Source organism: Falco punctatus, assembly GCF_963210335.1.
Source record: "Falco punctatus genome assembly, chromosome: 9".
Taxonomy (NCBI): Eukaryota; Metazoa; Chordata; class Aves; order Falconiformes; family Falconidae; genus Falco; species Falco punctatus.
In genome coordinates, this window is record NC_137589.1 from 45,859,876 (window position 1) to 45,874,352 (window position 14,477).

General features: G+C 49.8%; 1 protein-coding gene across 5 annotated transcripts in view; it reads right to left on the minus strand.

Annotated features, from left to right (window-relative positions):
* Positions 1 to 14,477, minus strand: part of VAV2 (vav guanine nucleotide exchange factor 2) — a 149,080-nt gene that overhangs the window by 11,673 nt on the left and 122,930 nt on the right. For 3 of the 5 annotated variants that reach the window (XM_080400836.1, XM_080400832.1, XM_080400834.1), the window contains 11 exons: positions 13,576 to 13,644; positions 12,845 to 12,945; positions 9,167 to 9,266; positions 7,742 to 7,837; positions 7,036 to 7,104; positions 4,214 to 4,300; positions 2,391 to 2,476; positions 2,000 to 2,132; positions 1,295 to 1,309; positions 751 to 860; positions 47 to 148 (listed from right to left, as the gene is read on the minus strand). In XM_080400836.1, coding sequence (XP_080256962.1) covers positions 47 to 148; positions 751 to 860; positions 1,295 to 1,309; positions 2,000 to 2,132; positions 2,391 to 2,476; positions 4,214 to 4,300; positions 7,036 to 7,104; positions 7,742 to 7,837; positions 9,167 to 9,266; positions 12,845 to 12,945; positions 13,576 to 13,644 — 968 coding nt within the window. The remainder of the gene's footprint in view (positions 1 to 46; positions 149 to 750; positions 861 to 1,294; positions 1,310 to 1,999; positions 2,133 to 2,390; positions 2,477 to 4,213; positions 4,301 to 7,035; positions 7,105 to 7,741; positions 7,838 to 9,166; positions 9,267 to 12,844; positions 12,946 to 13,575; positions 13,645 to 14,477) is intronic. The other 2 variants (XM_080400835.1, XM_080400833.1) reach the window with 1 other exon arrangement.

Below are 14,477 nucleotides of genomic sequence, written 5' to 3' on the forward strand. Positions count from 1 at the left end.
CCGTATTTTAATGCAGATGCAGAAAAGCTGGAAGGATGCTGCTCACCTGAGGAACATCCTGCAGGCTTTGCAGTTGGTAGTCTTTTCAAATGTGTACATCTGAAAGTTATGGTGATTTGCATTGGCTTTCTCTGGCTTTATGTTGGACCTAAGGAAAAGGACCAGGGGGTTTATCAACCTGTCCCTACGAGCCACGTGACCTGTCACAGCAGCTGCTGTTTGAATTTCAGGCAACGCTGTTTGCATTTCAGTCAACGCTGTTTGCATTTCAAGTTTAGAAACCACACGGACAGATATGAAATCAAGTGTGAAAGGAGACTCGGGGCTTGACTGGGCGGAGAGAGGATTTTGCCCATCAACCTTCGCCTGGGAGAATGTTCATGGATTTGGCCCTTGCCCGAGTCAATCAACAGCCCAGACCAGCCAGCGCAGGGCCAATCCTGCTCAGCTCAGGACCGGCTCCCTGCAGAAGCAGCCCTCCCCCTGCAGCGCCTTCCTCCAGCGCCAGCGCAGTGCTCCATGCACGGCCAGACACCATGGCAAGGTGGCATCAGAGGTGCACCACCCACGCTTTGGGGCAGATGCTCAGGGTAGGGGATCTCATGCTGGACCCAAGCTCCTTTGGCACAGGGACCCACCCACAGGACTTCCCCACCACGGGCTTTGCTATCAGAGCTGCTCTCCAGTGACCGGCTGGCCCAAGGCACTGCTCCCCCGTGCTTGGCACGGCACGCCAGGGCTCATGCTCACATGGCCATTTCAAACTGCTCCATCCACTTCCTCTTCATTTCCTCCGTCTTGCAGAAGAACTGGAAGCCCTGCTTCCCCTGAAGGTGAATTAGGTAGAAGCCGTATGACCACTGCAAGAGAAAACGAGAGCGCTGGTCGGACTGCTGCGCTCCCAGCACCTGAGCAGCAAAACACACCGCATGTCTATTCAGGCATCTTAATAACTGCTCCCAGCGCCTGCCCTGTCCCCTCTGAAGGGCTGCTGAACCTTTGCAAAGTTAACAGCAGGGAAGGAGGAAGAAGAGCTCCGTGTTTCTCTAACACACTGCAACTAATGATGCTTGAATCAGCCTGGCACTGTATGGCCAAATAGGATTTTATGGTGGCAGATGAGAGAACCCAGATTTTTCTGCTCCAGTGGATCCTCCCCAGCCATTATACCTCTCCCTGACAGCAACTGACAGCCCAGGAGGAACATCTGACCTGCCCACTGCACATATGTTCTGCCTGTCTCATTGCAACATCGCACAGAAAAACACGACAGAAAATTGTGTGCTTTGCTTACCATTTTTCCATGAGACTAGAAAGCATAGGAGAGGCAAAGTGGAAATATATTTCATTAAAACACAAAGCTAGCAGCATTTCTTCAGCATCCAAGTGGCAAAATGAGCTATTCTTACCCCAGCATCACTTATCCCATCCATACAATACCTCTCCTCGTTGCATGTAAAGGGATTAAGCTAACGAGTCTCTGCTAAACCCATAGCTGGGAGGTTTTTCCTTCATGGCTGCAGACTAAGCCTCAAACCACCAGCAAAATTATGTTCCTTCAGCGGCAACCGTGCTCCGAGCGCCGATTTGGCAGGCTGGTTGGCAATGCTCATGCTGCCCTTCCAGGCTCCTCCACCCCATGACTCGTGGGAGCGAGAGCATCCACACGGACCCTCCCTCCCTGCCCTCCTCTCCGCCCCACCTGACCCGCCGGTCCCTCGCAAGCAAGCAGGGAGCAGCTTCCCCTCTCCTACTCCCAATCATCCCAGCCTCTTCAGGGCTGTTTTGCAAGGATAGAATTCAAGGATCAAGCCCAGCCTCCCGTTAATAAACATTTCCCAATGCTCTGTAAGGCTGCCCTGAAAGCTGAGCATTTATTTTCCAGCTTTTTTGCAAGCTCTGTTTCTATTTTAAAAGGTTAATGGGAACGTACTACCCAAGGAGTGGCTGAAACAGGTCCAAAACGCTCTCCAGCAGAGCTAATCCCTGGTTCACCTACCTTCTTAATGTCCTTGTTATTCATAGGGTCATCAGTCATCTTGTGGAAGAGCAGCTCAATAATTTCTTTCAGCTCATAATTGTATCCTTTCCTTTTGCAGACGATCACCACTTTATCAAATAAAAATAAATACCTGCCCAAAGCAAGCAAATAAACAAGGAACCCAGTCAAACATCTCAGGAAAGTCCTGGCTCCAGGGGAGGTGTTGGGAAAACTCTGTGCCGAGCATCCCAGCCAGCGCAGCTCGCTGCTCTAACCGAGCTGCAATTCCACACTGATGGTGGTTCCTGTTGGTCCAGCTCTAGGTGGTAACTAAATAAATAAGCACAAGGGGAATCGCCAAATGAAGGCACGTTTAGTCTGGGAAAACTGGGCACCAGTGCTCGCTCACCTGTCCTGCTTCGTGTGGTTGACTATGGAGCGGACCTTCAGCTCGCCGTCGATCTTCGGCCTCCCAAACTCCTCCAGCTTCACTTGCTGCGGAAAGCAAAGCAGGGCTGGGATGCGCGGGCGGGGATGGGACGGTGCTTTGGAGAGGTGGGAACCCCCGCCAGCCCTGCCTCCGGCTGCTGCAGCTCCTGGGAACAGCATCGCCCTCGCCAAGGGCAGCCTGGGCACCAGCATGGGAACAGGACCACGGGAGACCCGTGGAGCTCCAACACCAGCACCCCAGGGCCAAGGCTCAGCAGTCAAAGCATTTTTGCAAGGTTTGGGATCCAAAAAGCAAAACCCCCGCAAAATAAGCTATGTTCCAAGGGTTTCTACAAAACCAGAACCAGAGCTCTTCCAGTTTTGATTCCCATCCTGAAGCAAGCCTGGAGATTTTGGGGAGGCTAGAACCCACCCCAAGGCTTTGCTCAGTTTGACATTCAGCTCTAAAGCCCTCGCAAACGTTGCTCGGGGCAGCTCGGCCACCAAGCCACAGGCATCAGTCCCCTCACACAGTTCTTGCAGGAAAAAAAGTTAATATTCTGAAGCATCGCCACCAGTCAGGAAAATAAATATTTCACACAGCTGGGTGTACAGCCCGTAATTATTTCCTTGCCGTACCATGTGAGCTCTGCATACATCACACCGATCGCTCCACAACGTCCTGCAGGGTGCAATGAAAGGAAACCCCCAGCAGAACATCTCTGGGGTTGGTCTGCAGACAGCAGTGACCTCTTTGCTAACACTTCATCTCCCGCACGTCAGACCTGCTCTCTGGCTGCAGCAAGGAGGAGAAGTGGCTGCTTCATGCCCCCGTGACGTTCTCATTTTTAGGGAACGTGATGCCTGATTGTTTGCACCGATCAGGATTATCACGACTGCTTCAATCTAAACCTGTGAGCCGCAATGGCCCGTATCCCACTGGAGAATTTTTGCAGGTTTCTCTTGAAAATTAAGGACTTTGTCTCCATCTGTTAAATAACCATCAATTAAAAGTTCATTGTTTTCAAATGAAGACAAGGCTTCAAGCCCCCAAACCCAGGGGTGCTGGGAAGCCCTTGGGGCGGACAGCCCCCACCTCCGCCTCCATCAGCCCTTCTGAAGCATCTCAGGTGTCAGCCCCCAGATTGCATTTCCCCAGCGTAAAGCATGACGGCGGAGCAGCTGCACCCAGCCCTCCCCTCCCACCCCCGGAAAATGTGGGAAAAAGCTCCTTAGCCTGAAGCTCTGCCACTGAATAATAAATTAATGGGCTTGTTCGGGGCTGAAGTGAGTGGTGGGTTGCACGGGTCAGCTGATGCACAGTAATGGGACCGAGTGCTTGATACCTCTGGAGTCTGCAGGATGAGATTCTCCTTAAAGTACATGGTTGAGATGCTGGGGATTAGGCGCATGTGCCCTTCTCCCCTGAAAGAAGCCTTGGTGCACTTTCAATTAACCTCTGCCCTCTTAACAGTGAAAGAAATCCTACTTTAAATAGCAGACACAGCTGATTTGGGGAATTCTTGGGTCCCCCTACACTAACAACATGAGAAAAAGTTGGAGAAACATTTTCCGTGTAACACCACCAAGAAAAGTCACCCTCCATCACAGCTCAATCAGTTCTGTAACGTAGCAATTACCTCTGGACCATCAGCAACAACCCTGTCAGCGACGAGGGAGTGTCTGAACACATGGGAATCTTTCTTGGGTAGCACATCAGCTTCAGCAGTAATTGCACAGAAAAAGCAGATATGTTAATAATAATCGAATTAAACTTGGGAGCAAGAGGATTTTCCAACTTACCAGATTTTCTATAGAGCTCTGAAATTCGCTTATTTTCTTTAAAGTCTCTTTGTCCCTCTTTACTTCATTTATGTACATGGCCAAATCCTTAAAAGAAAAGTAAATATTTATTTTTATTTTCCAGATTAAATTAGTACCTTACCCAAGCAGAAAGACCATGACCCCAGCTCCCCAACGCCACACTCCTCCGCCCTCAGAGCCATGCCAGCAGCAGCCCAGGCACGGTGAGCACAGGCTTTTTGGGCTTGCACTGCTGAATTTTTATATATAAACTGCCCTGCAATGTTTATAATTTCCCAGAAGAGGGCAATGCATGAATCCAGTGCAGCACAGCAAACCCGACCCATGGCTTTACCTGGTGAAAGCTGGGGTGAGCAGCCACGCATCCCCTGCCTTTGCACCTCTGCCTTGGCAGCATCCTTCCCTCTCAGCCTTCATCACCATAATTCCCTTCATCCCCCCGGATACAAAAGCTGTGAGACAGTTTCTGGTGTCAAAACATCCATGTCTGGAAGTGACTGCTTTGGACACCCGGCTGCACACTGGCTGTGAACAGCACTTGACCTGGCTCTGTTCCACTTGCTTCCAGCTTGCTTCCCTGGGTGCTCCGGATTGCACCTGAGCCAGTGAGAGTGCTGGGATGCTCACACTGTCCTTCCCAGGGACACTCCAAGATAGCACCCCCATCTCCAACACCTCTGGGCCTCCAACATCTCCCACCACACAAGGGCTATGTTATGAAACAAGCAGACAGCTGATGGAGCTTGTTCTGTCCTGAAAAATTCCAAATTTTAACCCATCAAAGAGAAAGAACCCTATCCCTTCCACCAAAATAATTTCTTGCACTCTTCACAGAGTATTTTCCATGCCCATTTGCTTCTTATCTGCTCCCTGCCTCCTTGTCTCAACAATAGCTCTTGTCAACTTGGATTAAATCTGAACATGGGATTTTTTAAGACTTCCCCTCCGGGTCAGACCTTCCTCAGCTTCCCAACATCAGAAGGGTTAATCACAAATGATGATCACAAATCTACGTGACAATACTTATAACATCACAAAACAGCCCACCGGGCCAGCAGCAGGGATGGTTATGAAGAGTGACAAAACCAAAAGCCTTATGAAGCAGCATCCTCCCTTACGCCTGAGCCTTGAGCTCAGCTCTCTCCTGCTGAACAGGCCACCCCTCCACAAAGGGGAAACAAAATCCCAGGACCAAGCGTGACCTGAAACAGCACAGCAAGGTGCAAACTGGGCTGCGGGATGCAACTGGGAACCTGCCCCAACCATCACCTGGGGGGCTCAGCTCTGCACATGCAGGTGGATGGTTGGTACCTGGGCCAAATACCCTCACACACAAGTTTTTGGGGCAAATCCTGCCCCTGCCTTATGCAAATGGGGCAAATTTTTGCAAATTTTGCGAAACCCTCTGCAAAATAAAGGGAGGTGAATCCTTTGGGGAAACATCGCTCTATTTACCCCTCCTGCACAGCGCTCGCCCCGGACAGCAGCAATGCCTGCTGCCTACCCGCACAGCAGACAGAAAGGCTGGATTTGCGATGAAAAACATTACTTGTAAGTTCAACCTTGGTTTACAGATCAATTAAAACCAAACCGCATGGCTTCCTATGTCCCTGCTGAGCCGGGCGTGCTCTGACCTGCACCCGCGCTCTCCCGGTGATGGGGCGATGAAACAGAGAAACCTCACTGATGGCTATTGGCAGCTCCCTGCAAAAATTGCTGAGCCTGCAGAGCAGCCGGAACATATATACCGTTATTTATTAGCAGCAGCATCGGTGGGTGCCACGTTAGGAGGCCATAATCAGGGTTTAACAAGTGTCACCGGGTTCAGCATTTGTTTGAGGCCACAGCGATGTGTTGTGCAGCGGTGGGCTGGGAACGCAACGTCCTTCAAACAACCTTAACTTTAAAGCGACCTACATATGGGCTTTAGATTGCTGGGCTTGCAGGGATAATGGCTGAAAAGGTCACCCAAGTTATGTAAGCGCTAGGAAATGCAGTGCTGTTACAAAAGCTGGGGCTCGGAGGTAGAAAACAAAGTGACCTGAGAACGTGGGAGCAAGCCCAGGGATGAATCCTGCAATGCTCTCTGGAGGGAAAACCTGGAGCTAATGATTGGTCTCAAGTCAGATTCTGCTGACGATGGTCTCACAGTGTGAGAGTGCAGGGAGGGGGATGTATTCAAGTCAGAAAATATTTGGATAAATTTATTTTTTGTTGCTGATGGTTTTCCTGAGATCTTGGGGGCTTCAGCTGAAAGCTCACGAAAACTTTAAACAAAGGAAAATTTAGACACCAGCAGTTTTCATTTGTGCAGAGAACATTTTCCTCTTAATAAAAAAAAATACTTGGATAAAAGGATTCCCAAGCAGCACCTGGATAACAGCGTATGGGCAATGCTCTGCACAAACACAGGCACAGGCTCCCGTTCCTGCAATACTTCCCAACTTGCTGATACATCTGGAGTTCCTCCAGATCCCTCCTAGCAAAAACAAGAGCCGAGTCTGGCACAGCCTCCCTACGCACAACAGTAATTAGTGAAAAGTCGTAACTTGTCAACAAATACCAGCTTCTCCAGCTGCTTAAGGAGGAAGATAACAGCGCTGACTACCGATCTGCTGCGAAGCAGTCACATCAAATGGCAATCGATATACACACATGTCCAAAAGGAGGAGATGGTGCCTTCCCTCAGGCTGTTTAAAGTTTTTCCATCTAAGTTTTTGTTTTCCAGAAGCAGAGGGGTCCCACATTCCGTTGCACCCCAAGCCCAGCACAGTCCCACCATCGCTCTCATGCTCCTGTACCTGCATCGCCTCCAGAGCCTCCTTCAGCTGTTGCTTCTCTGGCCGATCTGACGAATGGCTGAGCAGCTCCTGAAAAAAAATAAATAAATAAAAGTAAGGAGCTTGGGGGTGCTACGAAAGCTGCCCACATGCTGCCTGCACCAAGCAGGTTATGACCTGCGGGCAATGGCTGCCTGCTGCCAGGGTGGTGGCAGGGATGCCGAGGTGGTGGCAGGGACGCCGAGGTGGTGGCAGGGACGCCAGGGTGGTGGCAGGGACGCCAGGGTGGTGGCAGGGACGCCGGGGTGGTGGCAGGGACGCCGGGGTGGTGGCAGGGACGCCGGGGTGGTGGCAGGGATGTTGGGGCAGGCGACTGTGGCTGCAGCCATAGGACAGGGAACACGCCAAGCGGCTGGTGCTCGAGAGATCTGTTACATGGAGTTGACGGGAGGAATTTCACACATAATCAGATTATATGCAAGCTTATTTTATATTCATTAACTGCCTCTTGTGGCTAACAAGTGCAGAATTACCCTAGGTCACCGTACTTTAAGAGATGGCACAAATATTATGTCGTGTTAAGTAGCTCTAGTAATTATTTCGTTTGAAGGAGGAACCCCCTCCCCTCACCCTGCATTTGGCAATGATTCACTCTGCACTGTAAAAGCCAAACGATGCTACAGTGAGGACGGCAGCTGGAGAGATGTGCCAACACTGAAACACTTACTTTTAACAGGAGGTGATATTTCAAAACTCTTTGCATTGGAACCACCAGCAGATCTTGCAATTTGAATTTCCCATCCTGAACCTTCAGTGTGCATTCCTATTAAAGAAATCAATAAATCAGCAGTGAAGCCACTGGGGGGAAACAAGGGCTTCCCCCCCAGAAAAACCCTCCAGTGTCCTGTGGCTCTTCAGTTTTGCCCCTGCACACTCAGTTCTGATGACCTCGTGGTCCCTGCTGCACCCAGCCGGTGTCAGCGCTCCCACCACAGAGGTTATCACGGAATAAGACACAGGGGCCGGACCCTAAAATACAGACATTCTCATGCAACTGAGCTCCTCCGGCTTAATGAGATACTGCTCATTAGGGGAGCACATGAATGCTCTCAGACCTCGGGAAATGTCAAATGAAACACATTAGCTTAACTCACCTCCTCGATGGCTCGAACTAATGCATTTTATTTGCGAGGGGCTGGGAGCAAGCACGCAGACTGTTGCTGCGGCTTCGCTGATAAGCATTAAGTCATTAAGATGAGCTAATGTGATCAAGGAAGTTTTGCAACCGTTACCTTTGCCCAGACCCATTTAGAGACGTGCCTCTGCTGCGCTGGCTGAGACCCCCTGCGTGCCCCCCCAGAGATGAGCTAACTGCCACAAGAGAGGGAGAAAAAGGAAAAGCACGGGAGCAACTGGATGCAACAGCCACTGGGGCTTTACGCAAGATCTGGAGAACGCGTTTCAAAGATTAAATGCAGTTTTATCCCTGAATTGGGTTGCTACTTTTGCACAGAAAATCAAAGAGTGTTTGCAGAAAATGAGGTAACGTGTACAGACAGCCCAGCAAATTCAGATTAGCATCAAGAGCAAAGCAGGAATTAAAGCAGGGTAAAAACAGCAGCTCAAACAATGCATCCCTTCTGGGGCTCCTTTGATTTACTTAATATCTGCATCAGCCCCTATTTACACTAAGCCTTTACACTGGGGAATGAGGACAGAGGACTAATCCGGGCACTCGCCTGGGGACTTGGGTTCACCTCTGGCTGCCCTGATGCTGCGTGTCACCTTGGAAAGCCACGCAGCTCCTGCCTTGGGGATGCTCGGTGCCTGTGGGTCTCCCTGCACGCCTCAAAGAGGAATTTGTCCACAGCCAGTCCCACGCAAATAAAGTCACCTGGCTTGTTTTAACTTGGACAAACTCAGGGGAGGAAAGACAGGGAGCATGTATGGCAGGGAGATGAAGGGGCAAGCAGGTCTTCAGGACAAGATACCCCCCAGCTTTTCTCCCTCTCTGGGCAGCACAGACTCACGCCCACATCATTCCCTTCTCTGGCTAAATCAAACATTCCCAACACGCCATTTTCAGCTCCTTCCAAAACCCATGACAAGGGAGGTGGGCAGCACTTGGCCTTGGTGTTCCCTGCCCACTCACCTCCACCTTCTGCCTGACGTCCTCCCTGTTGGCCAGGAGGTGGTTGAGCGTGTTCTGGGCATACTCCATGTGGCTGCAGTACTTGCCGTAAATCAGCAGCCTGGAGAGGGGGGAAATCACAGATTTAATCGGAAACACTTGCTGGCAGTTATAACCTGTTATAAAAGATATATATATGCTTATATACAGTGAAAGGACAAGGAAAACAGCTATTCCCCTATATAACTGCTTAGAAAAAGCATTAACGGTCTTTTACTGCGCGGCTTTTTAACATTTAAATCTTTTGAAGTTTCCCGAGCTGGAGCCCATGGGGGTGGATTTGGCTCATGATGAGCAGAAAGGGCCAAGTGGCCAGAAGAGCCTGTTTCCAGAGGTGATGGCTCATCTCTCCCCTCCCCAGCAGGATGCATTTAACCACCGCTTCCCAAGGGCTGTGCTGTCGGAGCATCGCTGTAACGAAGGGAAACCCAGCTCCACACTGACAGACTTTCCTAGAGCAGGTCACAAAGCGGCTCTACAAGAGGTACCTGCATCCCCGGTACAACGGCCCAAATAGGAAAAGAAACAAATCATAGGAAAAGCAAAAAGCTGGGGCCCCATCCCTGCCCAAGCTGCCGGTCACCTCTGGCGCTCGCCTCTCCCAGAGAACGGCTCCAGCCCCAGCGAGGGTCTGCAGATTAATGAAACCGTGAGGAGGGGGCAGGCGCTGAACCCCTGCAATCCAACTCTACCTCAGCTGCAAGTCAGCTTGTTCTCGCAACTGCACCACCACCATAAATCCTTGATGCCTCGACAGGCGCCATGCTGCCCCGACGGCCACCCGCCGGCTTTCTGGCTGTGCCGTATTAGCACTGGGGCTGGGGAATGCAGCAGAGCAGGGACGTGCTTCAAGACCAAATGACAACAAAAATCCGCTTCCTGAGAGCATTTCTGAAGGCAGCCCGCCCAAGCATCACGTATTCATCTCCCAAAAAGCCTTCATTTCCTGAGTCACCTCACAGCCCAAAATAAAACTGCCACCACCGTGGCTGATGTGTGCCCCTCTCTCCAAGGGTTTCTAGACATTTCACCAAGTAAGAAAGAAGGCAAGAAAATCTTGATTCTTCAGACATGCCCAGAATGGATATGGGTGATGATAATTCGCACCTCATCAGAAAATGAGAGGCTTCAAATCCCCTTAAAATCCAAGGACACATTTTAGAAAGCTCCTTGCAGGATGGGCCACGGGGACCTGGAGATCAAAAGACTGTGTAATTTGGGAAAAGAAGACTGTCACAGCCTTTGGAAACACAGCGAAGTTCTGTATAGACACCATGGGCTATAAATTTAAACACCGGACACAGTCAGAGCAGTTTTGCTCTGGATTCCCCCTTTTTCCTCCACTTTCCTCATTAATCCTTCATGACAGGTCTGGGCTGTCCTCCCCCTTCCTTGCCGTTTGCTGTATTGCTGCTGATAAGACACATATTCCATCACAGGCTGCAACTCATCCATTATTTCGGGACCTCATCTCTTGATGGAGACGATCTGGGAGCACCTGACCCGGTGTTGCTCTGTAAACGTGGGACTCTCGGACCCCGACGGGGAAGTGAATAGAGAGATTTATGGGAGCTGCAGTCCCCGGCGAAGCAGCAGCCAATACAGATTATTCTTCTGCCTTTTCCCCTTGACAACTTCTGAACGTGCACAATAATATCTACCTTGCCAGCACTTGGAGAGTTTCAAAGAGGCTTCAGGAGCATAAATTCAAACCTCTGGCTTTCAGAGAAAGAGATTTACAAACTATTTCCTTCTGAAAAAAAAAAAAAAAAAAAAACAAACCAAAACCAAACCTGCAAAGCGGAGGAGCAATACATCATTTTGCCGGGATGTCTCTGAGGATGTGTAAAGAAGTGAGAGCTATTTGTCACAGATACAGTTGATGGAGGAAGGTCTTATACACAGGGACCAAGCAGGTGCTCTGGAGGTCCACATTCCCTTCTTGGTGGGTCTCCCCAGGTGAGCTCACTTTCTCCTTCTGCACCCCCATTTCCTTGCTGTAAAATGTGGTATCATTGTTTTTCCTGATGTAGGAAAGGACCATATTTAGATCAGGTTGCTCCAAACTCTTCATCCTCAAGAGCCCAGTTTCGAGGTCTTCTCCTGGTCAGAACTCCTCGTGAGCAGCAGCTTCCCACGGCGCTGAGGTCCCTGGGACCCCCAGGGGCTGAATGCAGCTTCAGATTTGCCACCGCCACCTCACAGCCATCCGTCTGGCTCCTTCCCTCACCTCTCAGGAAAGCTTTTAGGTCCTTCCAAAAGTTGCTTGCAAACTCCCTTGGGAACTGAGTCAGTTTGCTCACCCGCCTGCATGAAACCCATCAGCTACAAGCACTCTGCTGAGCTCCCACCAGTACATTAACAGAAGCAAACATTTATTTAAGGGCTGTCAGCCCAAAACCAAGCCTCATGCTCCCACCAGCGCATTAACAGAAGCAAACATCGCAAACATTTATTTAAAGGCTGTCAGCCCAAAAGCAAGCCTCGTGCTCCTGCACAGCCACGCGGATCTCCTGGGGGAGCAGTGTCACCTCCGAGATGCCTCCCGTGTCCCTTCCCTGCCCCCTGTGTGCACAGCTCTGCCCTGGGGATGGCACCAGCACACACAGAGCGGAGCCAGGAAATAGAAAATCCAAATCACCTCAGTGAGTTTTATGAGTATTTTTAAATTATTTGCATTCTTCTTTGGAAACTTTTTTTTTATTATTATTTAATCCAGACAACATTCCCTTTCTAAAAAGAGGTGCTGTGAATGATGGAATATCTGACCTTACGGTGTATTATTAATGCAGATGGTATTTCTGGAGTTATTGACTTCTGAATGGCATTTCTGTGTCTAGACACTGGTTTAATCACAGTGAAATAACACTCTGGCACGATTCCACAATGAATCAGGCCTTTGATTAGTATTAAGGATACTAAAGGCTTTTATTAACCTTATCTGTGTGTTCTGGGGTACTCCTGCCTGCAGCTGCCAAAACACAGAATCTATTATGCTTGCAAAAGCAACTTTTACATTTATTCACCATGCAATAGGTGCGGGACAAGAGCAGTGCCAAGTACACAATGTTTTTAGAGTGAGCAACCGCTTTGATCTAACCCAAGCAAAGTCTCCCCTGCAAAGGAGTCATCCTGCTACATCACAAGCCCTCAGAGCCCTGCTGCTGCTTGGAGCAGACTACACTAAACCCTTGAAGGCGACTGAGGTTTTATCCCACTCCAGCTCACCATAACTGTAGCGTTCCCATCTTTACTCCCTCCGTTACACCCCTGTAAATTCACCATACACTCAGCCTGCAGAACAGCCAGTCTGACGTGGGATGCTGCGACCAAGCAAAATCCAGGCGCAGACACGGACTTGCAGGAACAAGCACCCCCGGGCTGGTTTAGCCCGGTCGGGCAGAGAGGAGACGGTCCGAGCTCTGCCCCTGGGCGACTCGACACGGCTGGGGTTGGATTTGGCTGCTTAAGTGTCGGCACTGAGCGATGTTTCGGCTGCCTGAGAGCATTTCGCTGCGGAGGATGCAACACTGGTCTGCTCCGACAGGCATTTCTGTTCACAGCTCACAGCTGGGACCCTGCAAATATTAACCCGTATCTGTTCAAACCGGAGCTGCCCGACGACCGGGTTTCCTTTACCTCTCTTTGAATTCCAGAAACACTTTTGCCAGGCTGCTTCCTCCAGACATCATAGACACGTCGATGGCTCTCAGGAAATTGAAGTGCACTTTAATTAGGTCCTAAAAGGAAGAAACAATCAATACTTTAAACACATCCAAAGCAAGTGGGCAAACAGAGCCTAAAGAAATGTACATTTGCTACTTAATCAGGCAGTCATTTTCTCCTCTTTTTTTTTTTTCTCCCTCTTTTTAGTTGTTTTTAAAGTAAGTCATTCCTGCAGCCCTAAACGGCCAAGAGTGCAAGAGTGTAATTCTGCCGAGAGGTTATACAATGATAAATGCCTCAGGACTTCCATGTGTATTAAAATCCCTTTTGCAGGTCTGGAGGGAGCAGAGGAGATGGGCAGGCTCCAACCCAGACCCCGTGCAAGCCAGCACAGAGGTCAATCCCTCCATCCTGGTGTGCCCAAACCATCCCTAAGCACAGCTAAAATACACTGCCCCAGCCCTGGAACATCCTCTGTATAAAACTGGTTTCTTACCTAGAGTTCATATAATCCCCAACTCTACAACTGAGTGTTAAAGAGTATCTCCTAAATGCATTCAAGCTCCGCGGCACGTGAAGGGCCGAACATCTACAGGTGAATGCACAAATCTAACATGAAATCGGAAAGCCTTCTCCTTCACAGGAAGAGGGCTGAGCTGCTGTGAAAAGAACAAAGATTTAAGCCACAACGTCAACGTCGTTACCTCCAAATTGATAAAAATAGCTTCCATGTCTTGGGGAGTCAGCACCAGCCTCAGTGGGGTCATGTAGTTCTGCAAGAGATAAATGGAAAAGGGATTGAAATGTGGGAGAGGAGCGAATGAGGACGGTTGTTTGCAAGGGAGGCATTCTTCCCTGCTTCACCAGCTGCACATTCCCGGGCAGGGAGAAGCCAGGTTTTAAGGAATTAAAGCCCTGGCAAAGGCAAACAAACAACAAGGCGCTCGTCAAGACGGGGCTGTGCCAGGGGCACGAGCAGAAGCCAGGAATCCCTGTGGGTGCATCTCCCCCCGAGCTCCCCTTGGTCCTCACGGTGTGGGAAGGGACAAGACCCCCACCCACGTGTGGGCACAGCCCCCTCTCCTGCTCCATCCGGCAGGCGGATTTAAATGCACGCAGCTTCTTCACCTCGCCGCCGTCCTTGGCTGGAGTTGGGAAGCGCTCGGAAGCGCCTTTTCAGCTCTTCGATTATCTCACTTAGGATTTCGCCCTTGAAAAAGCACCGATGATGTGATTACATTGGAAATGCCTTTCTGAACAAATACATATTAATAGAAACATCTGCATCACTTGTAACTACAACTAACCCTGATACGATGCAGTGAAGACAAGACCCTCTACCCATAACACACCGGCAGAACCACTTTTTTAATGGATAGCAAAGCCATAATTTAACTCTTCCTCTAGACTGACAAGGGTTAGTTAGATAAAGGACTATGTAACTATTGGATACATATATCCAATATATGTATACTGGGTATATCTGGGTATTTTCTTGGAAAATGAGAAATGTTATTCCATCATGCCTGGTTTCACTCACAGCTTCTTTGCGGGAACTTTCGGTAGACAGAAGCAAATAATTGCAAAAGGGGAGGAAACAAAAGCG